The sequence below is a fragment of the Sapajus apella genome, unplaced genomic scaffold, assembly GCF_009761245.1.
Source record: "Sapajus apella isolate SASKATOON/1434 unplaced genomic scaffold, GSC_monkey_1.0 scaffold13, whole genome shotgun sequence".
Classification (NCBI taxonomy): domain Eukaryota; kingdom Metazoa; phylum Chordata; class Mammalia; order Primates; family Cebidae; genus Sapajus; species Sapajus apella.
Window position 1 is genome coordinate 4,986,939 of NW_022436953.1, and position 21,696 is coordinate 5,008,634.

The 21,696-nt window shown below is 37.2% G+C and overlaps 1 protein-coding gene across 9 annotated transcripts in view; it reads left to right on the top strand.

Moving 5' to 3' along the window:
* The window catches only part of BTRC (beta-transducin repeat containing E3 ubiquitin protein ligase), a 193,104-nt gene that overhangs the window by 90,970 nt on the left and 80,438 nt on the right, over positions 1–21,696 (top strand). For 7 of the 9 annotated variants that reach the window (XM_032281367.1, XM_032281360.1, XM_032281359.1 and 4 more), the window contains one exon: positions 9,856–9,933. The exons of the other annotated variants lie outside the window; for them this stretch is intronic. In XM_032281367.1, coding sequence (XP_032137258.1) covers positions 9,856–9,933 — 78 coding nt within the window. The remainder of the gene's footprint in view (positions 1–9,855; positions 9,934–21,696) is intronic. 9 annotated transcript variants of the gene reach the window in all.

Here is a 21,696-nt window from a genome sequence, read left to right on the forward strand (position 1 = left end):
TTTCATTTGATTATTTGCTAATGTCTCAAGAGGGAGAATGATTATATTAGCATGCAAAATCTACTCCAGAAGTAGAAATCTGAGGTATAGAAGACCAGTGCACTATGACAATTAATCAGTTTCTGCATACTAGCATAAATGTACAAGGCCCAGAAATGAACTTCTTTTTTATTATTATTTCTCCTTGCTACTGATCCAAATGGTTCAGCTTGACAGAGACTTTATATTGCTTTAACAGTGTTCTGAATTGTGCCTGCAGGCAAGACATAGTTATGCAGCTATAACCAACCTATCCATCTGCCAACCAGATTGGAATTCTCCTATCCAAGGCTTCCATTAACCCCCACTGACAGCTCCAAACAGGATTAAGAATTTGGAAGCATAAAAAATAGTTGTTCTTTGCGAATATACACAATACCTCTGCATTTTGAGAAAGGCTGCATCTGTAGTGTTTTATGATTAGTGTCGGACAGTGTGGTGGGGAAAAAGCCTGCTTGGCAGTTTTTTGACTTCTGTCACAAGGAGTAAGGCAGTGCTAATGGAAGTCCTTTTTGGTTGTCCCAGAGAATGTTGTCCATTCTATCTAGTTGTTAGCCCTGTGCTTGGAATTGGTATATTACTAGAAAAGAGAACTCCTAGAAAGCTTTAACTGGTGGATCTGTTGAGTTCAGCAGTATAGGGAGGCTTTGATGTGGTTGTGGTTTAATAGAGTATGTCAAATGATAAACAAGCTGGAGAAGCAATGTGCATGAAAACATGCCAGATAATATCTTATGAGGACACTTGAGGTCCTCCCTAAAACGAGTTCTTGAATAGGATTCTCCGATCAGCTTCTGAACTTAAATGACCTAAGTTTTTTTCCCCATTGTATCCTAAAAGGATTAATTAAAATTTGTTTATAACGCACACACAGTGGTTTTTATGTCACCTTTCATTGAAGAGTTTGAGTGATTTTGTCCATGTAACTAAGTTACCTTTTAACCTTGTAGAATAATAATTTCTGTTTTTGTAAATTATAAATCATATATAATTGGAGGCTATAATTAGCTCCAAGTCACATAATAAGTTAATGGGAAAAAGTATTAATCCAATTACTAATTTACCATTGAAGCTCACTGTACTGTTTGCAATTAGTTACTAGAAATTGGTCTCAAGATTTTTCCTTCATGTGGGTTGCCATTCTACACAATGATGAGCAGATGATTTCATTTTTAAAATGTGTTCAAAATCAGAGTTTTAATTCACTGCAATTTACCTGCTTTGCTAAAAATGATATAATTATCCCAGTTACAGAGTCTTTTGAATCCTCCCAGTGAAGTATGTGGCTTAAGGTAGGAAATGTTAGCACTTAGCTTTGGTTATTTTATTTATAACAGATGTCTCTTCAAGCAGGCTTGGGCTGTATTCCACCATCCAACCTTGAGCAAGATGCTTACTCAAAGATTATTATAAGTCATTATGAATGGCTTGACTTTTCATCACTGTATAAATTAGTTTTTTATTTGATTATATAATCAACTCTTAATTATCCATTTTATCAGGAGTTGTGTGTTCAAATAGATAACTGAAAATAGTAAATAAGGCACTTTCTAGGTCATGGAGAATATTGCCCCAGCTATGAACCTGCTGTGTGCTACCATGAAAACCCCTTTACTTCTTGAATTGGACAGTCAGAAATACAAACAAAAACCCCTCAAAGTTAGGAATGCTTTGGTTAACAGTTGCCAAACTTTGTAAAGGGCCAGGAAATAAACATTTGAGGCTTTGTGGGACATAGGATCTCTCTTGTGGCCACTTACTTCTTCCACTGTAGTGTGAAAGCAGCCACAGACAAAACGTAAACTTTATTTGCAAAAATATGTGTCAGGCCAGAGCTTGTAACTGGTGCTCTAAATTAACATACTGGCATTATAAGTGGTGGGACAGTAGGACTGCAGTTGGGCTGCCATTGAAGTTCCCCTGCTATAAAAAACAGACATTTTTTTAAGCTAGCCGGACAGTGTGGGTTTAGAGTTTCAATTATTCATTGAATGTCTATTATCTGTATATTTATGTAATGTGTTAGTGGGTAGAGGGAACTACAAAGACTTTTCCCAGTAATCTTTCAATCTTACTGGTTAGCTGAAAGTAACAGTGCAAACATTTATCTAATTAAGTGCCAGTTGTATGGATCAAGATTAAATTTTAGTTAGGGAATTTCCAGTAGACTAAGGTGGAATAGTTGTATGGTTTCTTAGAGAAGATGACAGTTGAACCTCATTTTAAGAATATGTAAGGCTTGAATAGATGAGATAATCTTGTGTTTATAGTTGCTGAATGAACTAGAGTGGAGTTAAGAATACTTCCAGGCCAGGTGCAGTGGCTCACACCTATAATTCCAGCACTTTGGGAGGCTGAGGCAGGAGGATTGCTTGACCCCAGGAATTGGAGGTTACAAGGAGCTATGATCATGCCACTGTACTCCAGCCTGATGTGACAGAGCAAGACCCTGTCTTTAAAAAAGAATCCTTCCAGCCTAAAAATTTCAAAATCATATCACCTGTTAGTGAGAGTATGAAGAAACTTGCTTAACTAGGGTAGAAAAGATGTGTTGAGGAAAATAAGTTGGTGTAATGTAGGAAATTCTGAATGGTCCTAAAAACCAGGCCTAGAACTTCATATTTGATTTCATGGAAATAAAGAGCCACTAAAAATATTTTAGGGAAAGACCATTATGACAGTAACAGTGTTTAAGAAAGATTAATCTGGCAATAGTATTCAATCCAAGAACCTTTTTTTTTTTCCTTTGAGACAGGGTCTTACTCTGTCACCCAGGCTGGAGCACAATGACATGATCATACCCTGAACTCCTGGCTCAAGTGGTCCTCCCACCTTAGCCTCTTGAGTAGCTAGGACTGTAGGCATGTGCCACTATGCCCAGCTGATTTTTTTTTTTTTTTTTTTTTTTTGGGTTAGGGTCTTGCTGTGTTGCCTAGGTTGGTTTTGAACTTCTGGACTCAACCAGTCCTCCTGCCTCCACCTACCAACAAGAAAACATTTTAAAATTCACATTATATTTTCTAGCTTTGTGCTGAGCCTCTGAAATATGAGATGAAACAGAAACTGGCCCTGCCTTGAAGGAATTTACAGTGTAGTGTGGGGTGGGAAGCATGTTCATGTGGAGATATAACATAAAGAGATATAAAGAAATTAAGTGCCAATTGGAAGTGAAGTTTTTCTTCGGAGTAATTAATTCTAACTGCGGGTTGGCCATAAAGGGATAAACAAAGGCTTCTCAGAGAAGGTATCATTTTAGCTGACTCTTAAATCGGATTTTTAGTAGGTGAAAAGATTGGGAAAGAGGCCTGTTACATGTTAAGGGACTAGAATTAACAAAAACACAGAGATGAAAGAGTCGTTTCCTTATTTTGGTGAATGATAAATAATGTCACGTAAATGGTGCGTACACTTTGATGGAGAGTTAAGTTGGCTGTCTTATGGATGCTGTACTAAGAAGTTTGGGTTTATCCTGTTACTGCCAGAAAGCTTTAAAAGGCTTTTGAGCAGAAAAGTAACCTTTCTACAATGATGATTCTAATGGCCAGGTGCGGTGGCTCAAGCCTGTAATCCCAGCACTTTAGGAGGCTGAAGCGGGTGGATCACTTGAAGTCAGGAGTTTGAGACTAGCCTCTCCAACATGGTGAAACTCTGTCTCTACTAAAAATACAAAAAAAAAATTAGCCAGTCATGGTGGTGGGTGCCTGTAATCCCAGCTATTCAGGAGGCTGGGGCAGGAGAATCGCCTGAACCTGGGAGGTAGAGGTTGTAGTGAGCTGAGATTGCACCATTGCACTCCAGCCTGAGTGACACAAGGAGACTGTGTCTCAAAAAGAAAAAAAAAAAAAGAAAAAGAAAAAAAAAAAAACAATGGTGATTCTGACTCTGGTGTGTAGAATATACCAGATGCAGTCTGGACCAGAGTAGAGGCAGTAGGAATGCAAAAGTAGGGTCAGATGTATTAAAATAGATGATTCAAAGGAAAACTTTGTAGACCGGAAATTAGCTAGATATGTTCAAAGGAAAAAAAGGAATGAGTAAAAACTTACTCTTGAAGATTTAAGTCTAGGAAAAAATAAAAGTTGGGAAGAAAGAGCTGACTTAGAAATGAGTGAGGATGGTAAAAGAGTGCTTTAAATTTAGGTGTGTTGATTTTGAGACAGTTTAAGCTTAATCATCTGAATACTTTTTAAATATAATTACTCTTTCTTTTGTATTCACCCAGGTTGATTGTGGAAACATTTTATCCAAAATGCATCCCCACGATTTAATGCATAAGCTTTAGCAGTATTTCATTTATTGACCTTTTCCTACCCAAACCTCTGTTACCATGTCTGCAGGTGTTACAGCCCAAATGCATCTAGTTTGAAGTTAAATTCAGAGTTGTTAGGGAGACTTTTATTCTGCCCTTTCAACTCTAAGCTAGTAAGCACTAGGCCAAGAAATAAATAAAGGTAACAAGTTGTGTAGAATCTTTTACAGAAATACTTTAATATACTGTAGTCCCCACTTATTCATGGGGGTATGTTCCAAGACCCCCAGTGGATTTCTGAGACCACATGTTTTTTCCTATGCACACATACCTATGATTAAGTTTAATCTACGAATTAGGCATAGTAAGAGATTACCAACAAAAAGAATAAAATAGAACAGTTACAACTACACTGTAATAAAGGTCACATGAATGTGCTCTTTCTGTCTTAAAATATCTTAATGTACTTTACTCACTCTTCTTATGATGATGTGAGATAATAAAATGCCTATGTGATGAAATGAAGTGAGGTAAATGACCTAGGCATTGTGACACAGCATAAGGTTACTATTGACCCTTTGACAGTACGCCAGAGGGAGGACCATCTGCTTCAGGTGATCCTGGATTATTGAGCCATGAAGATGGTGGTGGGATGTCAGGAGCAGACAATGTCAATGATTCATGGTCAAGTAGCATGTACAGTGTGGATGCACAGGACAGAGGGATAATTCACATCCTGGGCAGGACAGAGCTACTTAGAAAGGTGCACAATTGAAAACTATTTCTAGAATTTTCCATTTAACATTTGAGGACCTCGATTGACTGTAGTAACTGAAATTAAGTGAGTGAAACTGAGTAAGGGGGGACTACTGTAAAGCTGCTATTCATAGAATATTATTATTTGAGGACTCAAATACATTCTACAGTTTATTTACTACAATGAAACTTTCCATCTGAGTATTGGGATTCTGTTGTTCTGAGCAGTTAGGTTTGCTTAGGGTTGGTTTAAAGTTAGGCAGTAGAATACAATGCTAATTACATTTGATGGAATTTTTCCCCTAACATTTATTTTTTTACTTATCTAACTTTTCTCTCATTTCTTAACATTTTATTATGGATTTAATTTATTAAATTTAATTTTTATTTTGACGTAACTTCAGATTTATAGTCAAATGGAAAGAATAGCATAAAGAATCTCCTTACATACACCCTTTCACATAGATTCACCTAATGTTAACATGTTACCACATTTGCATTATATCTGTTTATAAATACATATACACACTCACATATATCCATTTTTGTATTATTTTTTCCAAACCATTTGAAAGTTACAGACATAATGTTCCATTCCCCCTAAATGTTTCAGTGCCTGTTTCCAAAAATCAGGGACATTTTAATAAAAATAATCACAGTACAAATGATCAAAATCAGGAAATTAAATGGATAAACAAAACTATGGCACATCCAAGTAGCAGATGATACTACTTGGCAATAAAAGGAAAACAAATACTGGTATTTGCAACGTGAATGGATCTCAGATATTTTATGCTAAGTGATAAAAGCCAGATTCAAAGGTTACACATGATATAATTCCATTTATATGACATTCTGAAAATGGCAAACATTATTTAGCCAACAAATCAGTGATTTTTCAGTGGGGAGAGTGTTGACTATTAAGGAGAATTTCAAGGTATTTTGGGAGTGATGGAAGTTTTCATTTTTTAATGGTGGTGGTAGTTATACAACTGTATGTGTTTATCAAAATTTACAGAACTATATACCAAAAAGGGTGAATTTTTCTGTATGTAAATTTTAACAGTGGGGATACAACCAGGAATTAATATTGTATAGTGTTATTAGTTCATCTACAGATCTTAGTAAAAATTTTCCAATTACCCAAAGAGTGGGGGTTGCACCTTTTTAGTTTCCTTTAATCTAAAATAATTTCTTAGGCTATTTCATAGCCTTGACATTTCTTAGGTACAGACTAGTAACTTTATGGAATGACCCTCATTTTGGGGTTAACCTAATGTTTTATTATAAGTAGATTTAAGTTTTGTGGTTTTGACAAGGATACCTCACAAGTGATGTGCTGTTTTCAGTACATTGTATCAAAAGGCACATAATGTTAAGGTGGTGTCTGCTGGTTTTCTCCACTTTGAGGTTATTCTTTTTTCATTTGTAACTATTAAGTATCTTATAGAAAAAATATTTTTAGATTATTGGACTATCCTTCTATTTGTCAACCTTTCACTCACTTATTCCAGTCTTAAATTTTAATTATGTTTTTGAGCTGGTATCTTGCTTGTGATGCCCAGGCTGCTCTCAAACTCCTGTGCTCAAGTACTCACTCTGCCTCCACCACCTGAGTAGCTGGGATTACAGGCACATGCCACAGCCCTGGGCTCACTTGCTAATTTTAGCATCCATTGATGACTCTTGCTTATATTAATCACTTATCCTTAAATAGAATTTAGCTTGATGACCTAGGAAAATTATGCACACAGCTTATTGGGAATCCTCTATAGATAAAAATGCAAGAAATAACAGTGATCTGCTGGGTGATGTTGGACAGGCTTTGAGACCTATTGAGGTGACAACTTAGGTACACATGGCTATTTCATCATTACCCTTTACCCTCAAGACTGTAGACCTAGTCATCTTATTCACTGGCATTCTGCTTTTACTCTTCAGTATTAGGAGAGTACCTAATCCTTGTTCCTGATATCATGACTGTTTAATGTCTCTCCTTCTATTTTTTTGTAACAACAGAGTTGGATTTTTTGTTTGATTTGATTTCTTATGATGGATGACCCAGAGTAAAAGTGTTGGGTTAACCTGTATAAAAAGAACAAGCTATACCAATGTTTATGGGTTCCCCCCTTTTTTGCTTAAGAGTTATTTTTAACAATACCACTTAAGTATTCTTTGCCCTAATGGGATAGAAAGGGAACAGGAACTCCTGAGGAGCTCTGTGTTCTGTCAGTAACACCCTTTAAGCTCCCTTTGTGTTTTCATTCTTTAGACATTTTCATAATATCCACCAGTGGTTATCCATCTAAATCTGATAAAATAGAGGGTCAGGAAGAAGAAACTTGTGGATATGGGCTAGATAGTCAATACTCATGCAGTTAGGTTGAGATCACTATTTTTCACTTTATAATTCAGTATGGAGGAGTTTGCCAGCAATTGTGTATCAACCTGAGTACCTGTAGAATAAAAATGTGAATTATAGTATCTTTGGTACAACAAACTTCCAGCAAAAAGTAATTAGGCTCTCAAGTTATATGATAACATTTCAAAAAACATAATTAATTTTGAAATACAGGATCTTACACTGAATTAAACAGGTTTATATTATCTGATATGGTTTTTATTTAAAGGAGGGTGAGACTGGGCATTGTGGCTCACCCCTATAATCCCAGCACTTTGGGAGGCCGAGGTGGGCGGATCACCTGACATCAAGGGTTTGAGACCAGCCTGGCCAACATGGTGAAACCTTATCTCTACCAAAAAAAAAATAAATAAATTAGCTGGTTGTGGTGGTATGCGCCTGTAGTCCCTGGAGGCTGAGGCAGGAGAATCACTTGAACCCAAGAGGTGGAGTTCACAGTGAGCCTGGGTGACAGAGGGAGACTCCATCTCGAAAAATAAAATAAGATGAAGTAAAGTAAAATAAAGGAGGGTGGAATTTCATGACCTGAAAAAGAATTACTTGGAAATTGTAAGTTTATAATTGGATACTGGCTTAAGCTTTTATTATATAAGACATTTAATTTTGGTGTTTAAAACATTGATCTTTACATTAAAAAAAAAAAAAAAGTTAAATATACAACTTGATGTTATGGGTTAAATTTTTGACCTGTCCCTTTCTTTGTTTGATTCTCTTACATAGTATGTATTTCCAGTTGCTTCATTTATCAAGCTTTGTAGTCATTAATTCAGCTATAGCCTTCCTCCATTTTTTGGTAGATGACCTTCATTTTTTTTTTTTCCCCAAATAGGAGAAGAAGTTAGAACCCTGAAGTTCTTGAGTCTCTCTGTCCCTTTCTTTGTAATATAGCATGCTTTTTCTTCTTTAATTTTAGGAACTTTTATAAGGGATCATCACAAATGTAAAATATCAAGTTAAACCTCATAAGATATTGCTGCTCAAAAGAAACACATTAGTGTATTGGCCTATTAGGCTTGCTAAAGGTGACATACAGGTAGGTGTTAGCCACAGAGGTGAAAGGGTCTCAGAATGACAGTACATTTTTTATCTTTCAATATCTTTCAAAATACAATATCTAATACAAACCAAAAAAGTAAAGCTTACATGTAGGTTTAGAACACATTAATGATTGTATAATAATAATTTCATGCTTGTATGAAAATTTTCAGATAAATTCTTATGTTAGAAATAATTTCTGAACCTATAAATAAAGTAACTGTCCAGTTAGAGTGTTATAACTATATGTAATGTAATGAACATATTAATAGCAAATTTGTTGTTGTTATTGTTTTGAGATGGAGCCTTTATCCGTCACCCAGGCTGGAGTGCAGTGGCATGATCTTGGCTCACTGCAGCCTCCGCCTCCCGGGTTCAAGTGATTCTCCTGCTTCAGCCTCCCGAGTAGCTGGGATTATAGGCACCCACCACCACACCCGACTAATTTTGCATTTTTAGTAGAGACGGGGTTTTACCACGTTGCCCAGGCTGGTCTCGAACTCCTGACCTCAGGTGATCTGCCCAACTTGGCCTCCCAAAGTGCCACGGTTACAAGTGTGAGCTACTGTACCCAGCACAACTGCCAGGTTTTAAATATTAATGTTACTAATGTCGTTGCTGAAAATGGAACTCAAATGTTACGTAATTTGGATTTTCTGTATTTTGCCTTACAGATAGTGATTTACATATGTTGACTAGCAGATTTTTGGTACTCATGAACTCATTTCAATTGGCTTGTTGTTTTTTCCCCTCCTAAGTATATAAAAACCCCACTGACATTTTAGGGTCCTCTAGCTGCTGTTTGAGGTGATAGTGCCAAGGAATGGGCTCTAATCCTAAACCACTGATTAAATGTTTTATTAAGACCTATACTACGTTTATTGAAGAAAATAAAATAAAATCTGAGAAGAGGGGGAAGAGAAATAACTATTTTTAGGACCCAGACTTGGAGACCTGTGCCAACCATACATTTACTACAGTTGAAAACTAATGATTTAAAAGAGAAGGTAATAATCATGATTTTAGTTGTCATCAGCTAAGTGTGGGCTGGAACATTCTTGTTTCCAGTGTCAACCTGTGTCAAAGTGCAAGCTAGAGATCTAATGAATATGATCTCCTGTACAGTGCTTAAAGATACATAAAATACTTCCCATCTAAATCCTTACATTATTTATATACAGGGTCATATGTTTTCCTTTACATACGTGAATATCTGTATGTATACAAATATTCAAGTGAATTGTATAAATATATGTATTTTTAGCTTACAGAATTAGAAATGTAATTCAGTTTACTCCCACAGAATAAGATTGAAGATAATGAGAACTGAATTAAAGCTTACTTTCTTTCACAGAATTCCTCAGAGAGAGAAGACTGTAATAATGGTGAACCCCCTAGGAAGATAATACCAGAGAAGAATTCACTTAGACAGGTATGAAATTCAGTCTTCCTTAAAATAAAAAGCTACCAACAACAAAACAAAAGATAGGAAACCCTGGATTTGCCATTCTTTAAGCACTGGAGCTTAAGAGTACTCTGAAGTTGGCCTGGCCATAGCCATAAGTTTCAATCAGGTGACATTGTTTTCCTGGTTGTTTAAAAAACATTCTATGTATACGTGTACAGGACAGTCAGCTGGTTACGTGTAGTGAATACAGATTCAAAGAAAAGAGTTTTTATTTGGGAAAAGTAATTTTAAATGCTTAAGTGTAGATGGTAGAATAGTTGACTTTAACTCCTATTTTCCTGTTACGATTCTTCAGACTTTTTTTAAAAAGTATCAAAACAGATCTGCCTATAATAAAGTTAGCCCTTTTAGTCTGAGCAATACTTTGTTTGCTTTTTCTAGAAGGAAAGGCCATTATTAATAATAACTTAAGAAAAACTTTGTGGCTGGGCACAGTGGCTCACGCCTGTAATCCTAGCACTTTGGGAGGCCGAGGTGGGCGGATCACCTGAGGTCAGGAGTTCGAGACCAACCTGGCCAACATGGTGAAACCCAATCTCTACTAAAAAAATACAAAAATTAGCCAGGTGTGATGGCAGGTGCCTGTAATCCCAGCTACTGGGGAGGCTGAGGCAGGAGAATCACTTGAACCCAAGAGGCGGAGTTTGCAGTAAGCTGAGATCGAGCCACTGCACTCCAGCCTGGGCAACAGAGCAAGACTCTGTCCTGACACCAATTAAAAAAAAAAAAAATTTGCTCACTTCTGTGCCCCACCTCTAGAAGGTAACACATTTTACATGTGAAAGTTCAGTACCATTGTGGTCTTGTAAATATTAAAACGTCTTTGGCATAAACAAAAAACACAAGTTCTTACAATGTTGCCAGAGAATAAGTGTGCTACCTATTCGTTTTTTAATTTAATTTAATTTTTTTTGTTTAATTTGGTTTGGTTTAGTTTAGTTTAGAGACAGACTCACTCTGTTGCCCAGGCTGGAATGCAGTGGCACGATCACGGCTCACTGAAACCTCCACCTCCCGGGTTGAAGTGATTTTCCTGCCTCAGCCTCCTAAGTAGCTGGGATTACAGGTGTATGCCACCATGCCCTGCTAATTTTTGTATTTTTAGTAGAGACAGGGTTTCACCATGTTGGGCAGACTGGTCTCGAACTCCTGACCTCAGGTGATCCGCCCATCTTGGCCTTCCAAAGTGCTGGGATTACAGGCATGGGCCACTATGCCTGGCCCTTATTCATTTTTAATATAAAATTGGATACAATGAGCCTGAGCAGCAGTAAAAATAATTCTAATTTACTTGTATTTATGGCATTGTTCTAGGAAATAGGAGATCTAGTATTTGTTGAGCACCCACCATGAACATGATGCTTATTTGCTTTAACCCTCACAATAACCCTGTAAAGTTTTTAGACATGATGTGGTTTCCAATTTATAGATGAAGAAAATGGAGGCTTAGAAAGGTTAGATGACTTGTCTAGGTAATTAGTGATTTGATACTCAGGTCTCGGTTTTTCCAAAGCATTTCTACTTGTGCCTTCTGACTTCAGTTTATATATAGTATTAATTTAGAGGGTAAGTACTTGAAACTGTGACACATTCATTTTTTAATTTACTATATGTTAAATGTTTTTTGTATGAACACTATTCCTTTTTTATAAAAACAATTGTTTAGTAAACAGAATTGAATCATCCAGGAAGCTTTTCTTTAAAAAAAAAAAAAAAAAATCAGTAATTGATGTTGAGACAGTTAACAATTTTAACTGTTTGGAGAATCAACACCAGATCTGTTCATCTAAATCAATAGGACAATATTGAATAAGATAAATTGAAGTAGAAACACTTTGCCCACTATACAGAAACAACTGTCAGAAAACAATGACACGACAAAAAGTTTTGGCAACTTTATTTAAGCTAACAAACGAATTTTCACTCTGCAAAGTTATAAATTAATTTTAATAGGCTGATCCAGATGGTCCATTTGGAAAATGGATAGGCTGATCTGTTGAAAATTAAACTAAATTTATCTCTCTCATACTTCAAACTGAAGCAAAAGAGAGAATCGTGCCTATTAAGTCCAGCACATACAGATGGACCAGCAGGTCACACATGGGACTAATCTGATTCATTTTAAAAATAAATGCATACATTATTGAATCATTTTCTACTTGCAAGATCTGTTGTGTGCAGTATTCGAAAGAGATTTAATGTTGTTTTTTTCATTGCTGTTTTAGCAGTTCTCTTCCCCCTTCCCCCTCCCACTTTAATTTAACAACCTTTTTTTCCCTGCCTCATGGTGTTCTGAAATGATTTTTCTAATATCTGACATTCAGTGTTGAGATCCAAGCTCTGGAGATTAATTAGGTCATGAGGCTTTTTCTCCTCCCTTCTTTGTAAAGTGTTTTATCTCCATTCTCTTTGTGAAGAGCATGAACTCAATGTTCTTGGAAAGAGAAATGGCCTTTAGAAACAGGAAAGTAGGAGATCCTCCTGGGGCCCTCAGAGTCTTTTAGCTTCTGGGTGTTTTAACAGCCCCATGAATGCAGATTTGTAAATTTATTGCAGTGCCATCTGGTTTTTTGCTCGAACCAGATTACTGTTGGCTTGTGTCTGTCTATTGTGGTGGTCACTCCCTGGGAGCTTGCCCTCTCTATCTTAGGGAAGGGTGATGAATAGCAGGGGTCAATAGAAGCGGGTCACAGGGCAGCTGTCCAGGACTGCCCTGAACTTGATTACCCCATTGCTGATTTTTTTAAGGTAGGACATAGTATATAAGCTGTTTAAACTCCTTTTCTCTATTACATTTGACATAATGGAGTGCCATTTGCTGTTTTGCTATTTTTGTTTTTTGTTTTTGTTTTCCTCCTGTAGTCAATTTCTATAGACAAAAAAGATGTCAAGGCCACCTTATACCTAGTGTTAATAGAAGTAGGATTTACATCTCATTAACTTGAGATTCTTTTGCAGATATTTCTAATGGTATTTCAGAAACTCTTTCACTATTGATTATAAAAAAGTTCAGTTATATTCTAGCAATTTAGTATTTTTTTTTTTTGGTGGGGGGACGGAGTTTCGCTCTTGTTACCCAGGCTGGAGTGCAATGGCGCAATCTCGGCTCACCGCAACCTCCGCCTCCTGGGTTCAGGCAATTCTCCTGCCTCAGCCCCCAAGTAGCCGGGACTATAGGCACGCGCCACCATGCCCAGCTAATTTTTTGTATTTTTAGTAGAGACGGGGTTTCACCATGTTGACCAGGATGGTTTCGATCTCTTGACCTCGTGATCCACCCGCCTCGGCCTCCCAAAGTGCTGGGATTACAGGCTTGAGCCACCGCGCCCGGCCCCTAGTATTGTTTTTAACTAACATTATAGTTTACATATATTATTCAAAAATAACGTTTTGCCATTGTTGATAGGACATTACTACATGTTTATTTGGAGAACTATCTAAATATTGGAGGAACAGACAACTTTATATTTGCAAATTTGGCAAGTTCAGATTTGGCAAGTTGAACAAATTCCTTGAAAAATACAACTTACCAAAATAACACAGGATGAAGCAAAATTTGAATAGCCCTATGTCTATTAAAGAAATTTAATTATCAGAAGGCATATGTGGTTTACTGGTGAATTCAACAAATATTTAAGAAAGAAATGACAAGAATTTTTTGACCCTTTCACAGAATAGAGAAGGAAAGAACACTTCTTGACTTATAAATCCACCTTAACAGTAATTCCAAAACCTGACAAAGATATTACCAGAACAAGAAATAATGAAGGAGAAAATTAAGACACTATTCCCTGTGTCCCTTACCTGCTTCTCCATTTCATTTCCAACATCTAAAGGTGGAAGAGTGTGGGGTAGGGAAAGGAAGTAGAGCAGTATATCCTTGTAAAGAAAGTTAATTTTGTTAGTTTCAGAATAATCTCATTTCTTGAAAAAAGTATAAGTATTTATTTAAAGGATGTACAAAATGGCTACAATTTTTGTTTTACTTTTACTCTTAAAAATGTGAAGTCAAGGACAGGGTAGCCACTGTTTTCCTACCTTTTATTTCTATCTGCAATCAAGGGCAAAGGCCTGAGAGGATACATGAAAGTACTTATTACTTTCTGAAAATGTGGCATTTACAACGTGCAACTTTTTGCTTCTCATTGGTGCTAATAGGATCTGTCAGCCCTGCCTTTCTCTGTAATTGAGTAAATTGTGACCGTTGTCTAATCCCTCTCCCATCCCCCATTCCCTTTGTGTATGTGTCCACTTACCGTCCTGAGAACGTGGGCAGTGATAAATAAAGCATTGAGTAGAGCTTTCTCAACTCTTTGAAAGCAGCATGATGCCAGCCCTCTAGTTATATTTCTTTAAGTGTTTACGTTTTCCTGTATTCTTTCTCTTGTGTAGCTGGAACCCTGGGGATGCAAAGCCATGAGAGAGGCCAAGAAGCTAACAAAGTAGCTGTCTCCCTTGTTAGCTTGTTCCTTTATTCTTTAAAAACAAGATAAAAACCATCTGGCTCAGGGCATTACATTTTCCTCCCCCATGCACCTCTATAGTGGAGACTTCACCTGCAGTGAGGGTTTACATTGATTAGGGAGGGAGCAGTAATTCAAGCTTCCATCCTCTTCAAGGATACTTTGCAGTCTTTAAAGGTGCTGACCCACTGAGTTAAACTGTCAAGGGAGGATAAAAAAGTATCTTCATCCCAGGAGGTAACAGCTGCCAGGTTTTCAACACCTTGCACACTGCTGGAAAAATGTCACAATTGTCAGCTGAAAGAAAAATGACTCTGTTGTCATCTTCTGTTAATGACTGGGCCTTATAAAAGGGACTTCATAAGTCTTTTAGAAGGAATAAGTAGCTGTTTTCCTTTTCTACCACACTCCCCTCCCCTGAAAAAAATTCCTACGTTGTTCTCAACATTGCCTTGGAATAGATCCACAAAAAACAGCAGTGAAGAACTTAAATCAGCCAGTATAAGCATGGAAGTCTGATGGGCGTAGCTCCTTTATACAGTTGGATGAGTAGGAGGAAAAAGCACATCACTGACACAGAAAATGACATTAGAGTGTGTATTAACAAAACAACAACAACAACAAAAAGTCATTCATAAGCCAGTGAACTGAGAGAAAACGTACTGTATTTCTGTTCTTTGGAGAACAATTTGTTTTCAAGCAGCATCCGGATGGGTAAATACCAAGACATTTCTTTTTTCAAGAGAGCCACTCCTTTTCTTCGTTTAAAAAACAAAAACCAAAACCACACACAGAATTTGCTCCTTTAATAGCTCTGTAATGTTCATATATGATGGCATTCCCTTCTTTCTGATTTGATTGATGAGCGAAAAAGATTTAATGAAGTCCCTGATATCAGACAGACAGGGTTTTTGTTTTTTGTTGTTTTTTCCCCCCTCTCTATTTGTTTTAGGTTAGTCATTTTAATTGTATTGAGTAATTAGAAGGTACACACAGCCAAGGGAGCTTTGTTCTGATAATTGCTCAAGAAAACCCGTTCCCTATCTGCCGTTGCTTTGTGTTAAGACACTTCTCCCTCTAGTGGCAATAGTAAGCACTTTGGCTTGGCAGTAGGCAAGGTGTAATTGCAATATGACAAACTATGCTTAAGGGACTATCTTGTAAATACTTTGGTTTAGGGTTTGGCATTATTTCATTATATATGTGTAATTGGTGGTTGTGGGTTTGTTTTTTTTTTTTTTTTTTACTCTATCAAACTTACTACCTCTTTTTGCCCCCCCTAAAGTGCTTTGGGCTTTGGGTGAAAAAAAAATTGCCTGAGATGTTTATTAAAAAAAAAAAAAAATCACAATGCATTCTGGGTAATGTTTTGCAGCTTGACTTAATTTTAGTCATCTGTTTTAATTACCTATTTATAAAAATGCTTTTGCATTTGCAGACATTATTTAATACTTTGGAAGAAGCACCTCATTTGAAATAAATAAATAAATTGTACTTATTTTAAATAGTCCATGTAAAAGATCTTAAAGGTAATTAATGTAGGTCTCTTAAGTAAGACAAAAGTGATCTTTCCAAATCTGATGAAGTGATTTGTTTATATAACTTCCCACTTCTGTTGAATCCTTTAGAGTCTAATAACTTTTTTTTTTTTAAACACAGTTTGGCAATTTGTGCCTAGCTACAAAAACCCTTCTTCAAAAAGAAGCAATTTAATAACCAGCTTTCTTAAAATTACTTTGAGGAAGGAAGACTGTATAGGGGGTTGGTGTTTTGTTTTATTTGTATTTTAATGTAATCATTCCTTGATAAATTGTGTAATCACTGACTTAGTAGAAAAAATATTATTGAACTTCTGGGTTGCAATGACCATAAAGAGTATATTTTCATATAGAGGGTTGTGATACTGGGAATAAATTATAAAGGAAAGTTTATATGCTGGTCAAAGTACATATGGGCCCAATTCATTTTGTTTTCAGTGCTTACTCTGGATGTACCATTAAAAAAGGGGGTGCATTCTTCTCCACCGAAAAAAAGAAAAAAGGAAAAAAAGGGAAGGGGGCACAGGGGGAAGCCTGTTGTGCTCAGCTGCATGAGTCCTAAAAAAAAAAAAAAAAAAAAACTCCCCTAAAAACAACATGGAATGAGATCAGATACAGCTTTGCATCTATTGAACAAGATTCAGTAGCATCTGTGTGGCATTTTTAAAACCTACTTCCAGCTTCCTTGGATGTCACTTTTTGGAATGCTTTCACTGTACCATATACTTTTGTGGGACATGATTTGATGTTACCATATATCTGGAAGTCCCTGTCTCCCTATCCCCCCACCCGCAGTCACTAGCCATTTTCATTATCCAATATCTTGTTATGCTATAGGGATGCTGAACAGATTTCTTAAGCAGCTTTTTGCAAGGTTAAAAGAATGCAGCCCAGTAACAAGTTTGTGTCATTTTAAATATATACCTTCTAGTAAATAAGGGGAAGTCTGGCAATCAATCCCTTTTAGTGTGTTATATGTTTCACCTGACAACTAAACCTTCTATTGATTAGCCATTACTTTGTTAGATAATCCTATGTCATTGAATCCATTGTAAAAAATTAAACTCTTTAAAATGTTTTACCCTAGCAGCAGTGTGAAAATTGAAAACTTGTTCAGAATTACAACCTGCTTTCACAAAGAAGGTAGTTTTCAGCAAGGCATCTTACTAGTTTATGCTTATGTGCTTTATATGCGATACAAAAACGTATTAAAGTACTCCAACGCAAAACTCTGTGCCTCTGGTTCAGCAACGAAGCTACCTTTTTAAGTGTTGCATGGGGACAGAACCTATCTTGCCTGTGGCTATCATATTCACTAGTTGGATTTCAAACTGGGGAGAGTCTTATAATAGGAAAATACTGAATGGAAAATATTGAATGTTTTAGACTTTTAATTGCAGAGTGGTAAAGAAACTATGACAAGTTTCAGTTTACTGATCAGTGTTACTTCCTTGGGAGATAAGCAAAGTCATATACCCATTTTACAGATGGAATGTATAGAAAATAAAGTCCTATATATAGCCCTACTCTGGAAACTCCCTCAGGCCTGGCATAGATTTTTCTGAATCTATCTGATGTTTCCCTAAGTATGTTATCATATATTCATTCATGAAAGGAAAAGAGGGTAATTTTGAAGGAAAACACATTCTTTTTATAACTTAATGTTTTCAAAAAAATCGCTTTTTTTTTTTTTTTTTTTGAGATGGAGTCTTGCTCTATCACCAGGCTGGAGTGCAATGGTGTAATCTCGGCTCACCGCAACCTTCGACTCCTGGATTCAAGTGATTCCCAGCTACTCAGCCTCCTAAGTAGCTGGGACCCCAGGCACATGCCACCATGCCCAGCTGTTTTTTGTATTTTTAGTAGAGACAGGGTTTCACCATGTTGGCCAGGATGGTCTCGATCTCTTGACCTCGTGATCCGACCGCCTCGGCCTCCCAAGGTGCTGGGAATACAGGCATGAGCCACCGCACCTGGCCGCATTTTTTTTTTAAGTTGGAGTCCCTGTCACTCAGGCTGGAGTGCAGTGGTGTGATGTCAGCTCACTGCAACCTCTGCCTCCTGGGTTCAAGCAGTTCTCCTGCCTCACCCCCCCCCCCAGTAGCCATGCCCGACTAATTTTTTTTTTTTTTTGTATTTTTAGTAGAGATGGGGTTTCACCATATTGGCCACACTGGTCTCAAACTCCTGACCTTGTGATCTGCCTGCTTTAGCCTCCCAAAGTGCTAGGATTTACAGGTATGAGCCACCATGCCCAGCCAGCATGATACTTTTATTGATTGACTGGACAGACCTCTGTAAAAAATTTACCCTTAAGACACTTTTATTGGAAGTTTTCATACAATAAATTATATATATATTAATTGTGTAAGTCAATGAATATTTGATGAATCTCACCACCTATGTAACCACCACCTTGATTAAACTAGAGAATATTTTCATTACCCTTGTTCTCCTTTCTACTTATTTTCCACACCACCAATGAATCAAATATTGATCAGCTTTCTGTCACTATAGATTAGTTTGCCTTTTCTAGGATTTTGTATAATGGAATGCTACATTTTTGGGGTCTGACATTCACTTTGCATAATGTTTGTGAGATGCATCTTTGTTACTGTGTATATCAGTAGTTGAATAACTATATTGCAGTGTGTTTTCTGTCTCCTTTTGGTGGATATCTGAGCCAGTTCCATATTTATAAGTGAAGTTACTGTGAATGTTATTCTATGAAGGTTTTTGGTAAGCATATGTTAAGTACTTTTTCATGTGCTTATTGGTTATTCAGATATTTTGTGAAGTATCTGTTTTAAGTTTGTAGCTATTTTTTTAAATTGCATTGTTTGCCTTTTTATTATTGAGTCGTAGACTCAACTATATTGAATTCTGGATACCATTCATTTGTCAGATATATGTACTCTGATTGTTTTCTCAATTCTATGGCTTGCCTATTCATGGTGTGTGGTTTTTTTTTTTTTAGTTTTGTGTTTTTATTTTTTTTTGTTTGTTTTCTTTTTTGTTCTTCCTTTCATGGTGTGTTTTGATGAAAAGTTTCTAATATTTGGATGAAGTTCAGTCTATATATATATATATATATATATCTTTTTTTTTTTTTTATTTTGAGACAGAGTCTTGCTCTGTCTCCCAGGCTGGAGTGCACTGAGCACAATCTTGGCTCACTGCAACCTCCACCTCCCGGGTTCAAGTGATTCTGGTGCTTTAGCCTCCCAAATACCTGGGATTACAGGCATGTGCCACAACACCCAGCTAATTTTTGTATTTTTATTAGAGATGGATTTCACTGTGTTGACCAGGCTGGTCTCAAACTCCTCACCTCAGGTGATGTGCCCAGCCAGTTTTTTCTGTGTTGTAGAGACAGGGTCTCACTTCATTGCCCAGGCTGGTCCTGAACCCCTGGGCTCAAGCTATCCTCCTTCCCTTGGCCTCCCAAAGTGCTGGGATTACAGGCATGAGCCACCATGCCCAGCCTGAATTTTTCATTTCAGATAATGCACTTTTCAGTTCTAGAATTTCTATTTAGTTTCTTGTAGGTTTTTTATTTTCTGGTAGAATTTTTCATGTGTTTATTCATTGTGATCATATCTTTTATTGCTATGTTCAAGTTTGAGCATATCTATTATAGCCTCTTAGAGCTATAGTATGTGCTAATTTCTACAAATAGATCATGTCAGAGTTGGTTTTTGATTCATTTTTCTCTTGACAGTGGACCCCATTTATCTCTTTTTTCTCATGTTTGGCAATTTTTGATTATATAACGGATATTATAAATGGTACATTGCAGAAACTTCGAATTCTTTTTTTCTCCTCTGATTAAATTACTGGCTGATCTCTATGACCAGTGATATTGTGGAGGCTTGGTTTTATATTTGTTAAGGTCAGATGTGTTTTGGTTTTTGCCCTTACTGTTAACACATACTCTTGAATCTAAACTCAGGGTCTTTTTGAATTTTCAGTGGAAAGCCTAAGATGCTTATTAAGTCCTTCTAACTTGATAGAAGTCAAATTCTAAACTCTTTCTCCCCTCATGAGCAGCAACTTGAATATCTACTTAGGCTTTCAACCCTCCAGCCGTTACTTGCCATTGAAATCCTTGGAATCTCCCTTTCATTTATGTAGTTTGGGGGTTAGCCATAGATTTGAGGGGAATTTATATGTAATTTTTTAGTCTTTCTCCTTCCCCTGTGGTTCTCTTTCATTTCTGGGATTTCTGTTCTCTATTGCTAGCCAGTGTGGCAATTTTGAACTCTATCACTTGATATCTCAAGCCAGTAGACTGTGGCTTTCAGATTGAAGTCCAGTCACCCTGCACCAAGTGGGCTTATGAGTGCCTTCAGGGGAAAAGCGCATAAACACACATCTCACCCAGTGTGGTTCTCTTCTTTCAAGATCAGGCCTCTCCTTCCCCATTTTCTGCCTATTTTAAGTCAACCTCCAGTGCCTTAACATAGCTTTAAAATGTTTTTCCTATCTGTAGGAGGGTTGATCTGATATAAACATTTCTGCCATTACTGGGAGCAGAACTCTTTAAGTTGTATTTTATTCAGCACATACTAATTACTTCATAAATTTATCGCTTTCAGTAATTGCAGTATTGGAGACGGAGTTTCACTCATGTTACCCAGGCTGGAGTGCAATGGCGTGATCTCGGCTCACCGCAACCTCCGCCTCCTGGGTTCAGACACTTCTCCTGCCTCAGCCTCCTGAGTAGCTGGGATTACAGGCACGCGCCACCATGCTCAGCTAATTTTTTGTATTTTTAGTAGAGACAGGGTTTCACCATGTTGACCAGGATGGTCTCGATCTCTTGACCTCGTGATCCACCCGCCTCGGCCTCCCAAAGTGCTGGGATTACAGGCTTGAGCCACCGCGCCCAGCCAAATTTATCTTTAAAACATAGTGAATTTTATTGTATTTATTTTTTTGAGATGGAGTTTTTGCTCTGTGGCCAGGCTAGAGTGCAGTAGTGCCATCTTGGCTCATCTAAACGCCTAAGTCCCTGGTTCAAGTGATTCTCCTGCCTCAGCCTCCCAAGTAGCTGGGATTACAGGCATGCGCCACCACGCCCGACTAATTTTTGTATTTTCAGTAGAGACGGGGTTTCACCACGTTGGTCAGGATGGCCTCAATCTCCCGACCTTGTGATCCACCTGTCTTGGCCTCCCAAAGTGCTGAGATTACAGGCGTGAGCCACCATACCTGGCCATGAATTGTATTTTAAAAATATTTATGTTGTTATAACTCGATCAAGACAGTTGCAGGTGGGCAAAAAGACAAAAAGAAAAGAAAAAAAAATACGTTGTATGTGTGTATGAATGGTAAATGTTTATGGAATTAGACAATGCAAAAGAAATAACAAATCTGGAGCTCAGAATTTACATGCACCAATAGTTTGAATCTATACACAAATTTCTAGTGCTCTAATTTATTTTTTATATATATTTTGAAATAATTTTTACTTAATTATAAGAACAAAACAGGTTGGTAAAAAAAAAAAAAATTTATTTTGAGACGAAGTTTCACTCTTGTTGCCCAGGCTGGTGTGCATGGCAAAATCTCACCTCACTGCAACCTCCCCCTCCTAGGTTCAAGCGATTTTCCTACCTCAGCCTCCTGAGTAGCTGAGATTATAGGCATCTGCCACCATGCCCAGCTAATTTTTGGATATTTGGTAGAGACAAGGTTTCACCATGTTGACCAGGCTGGATTTT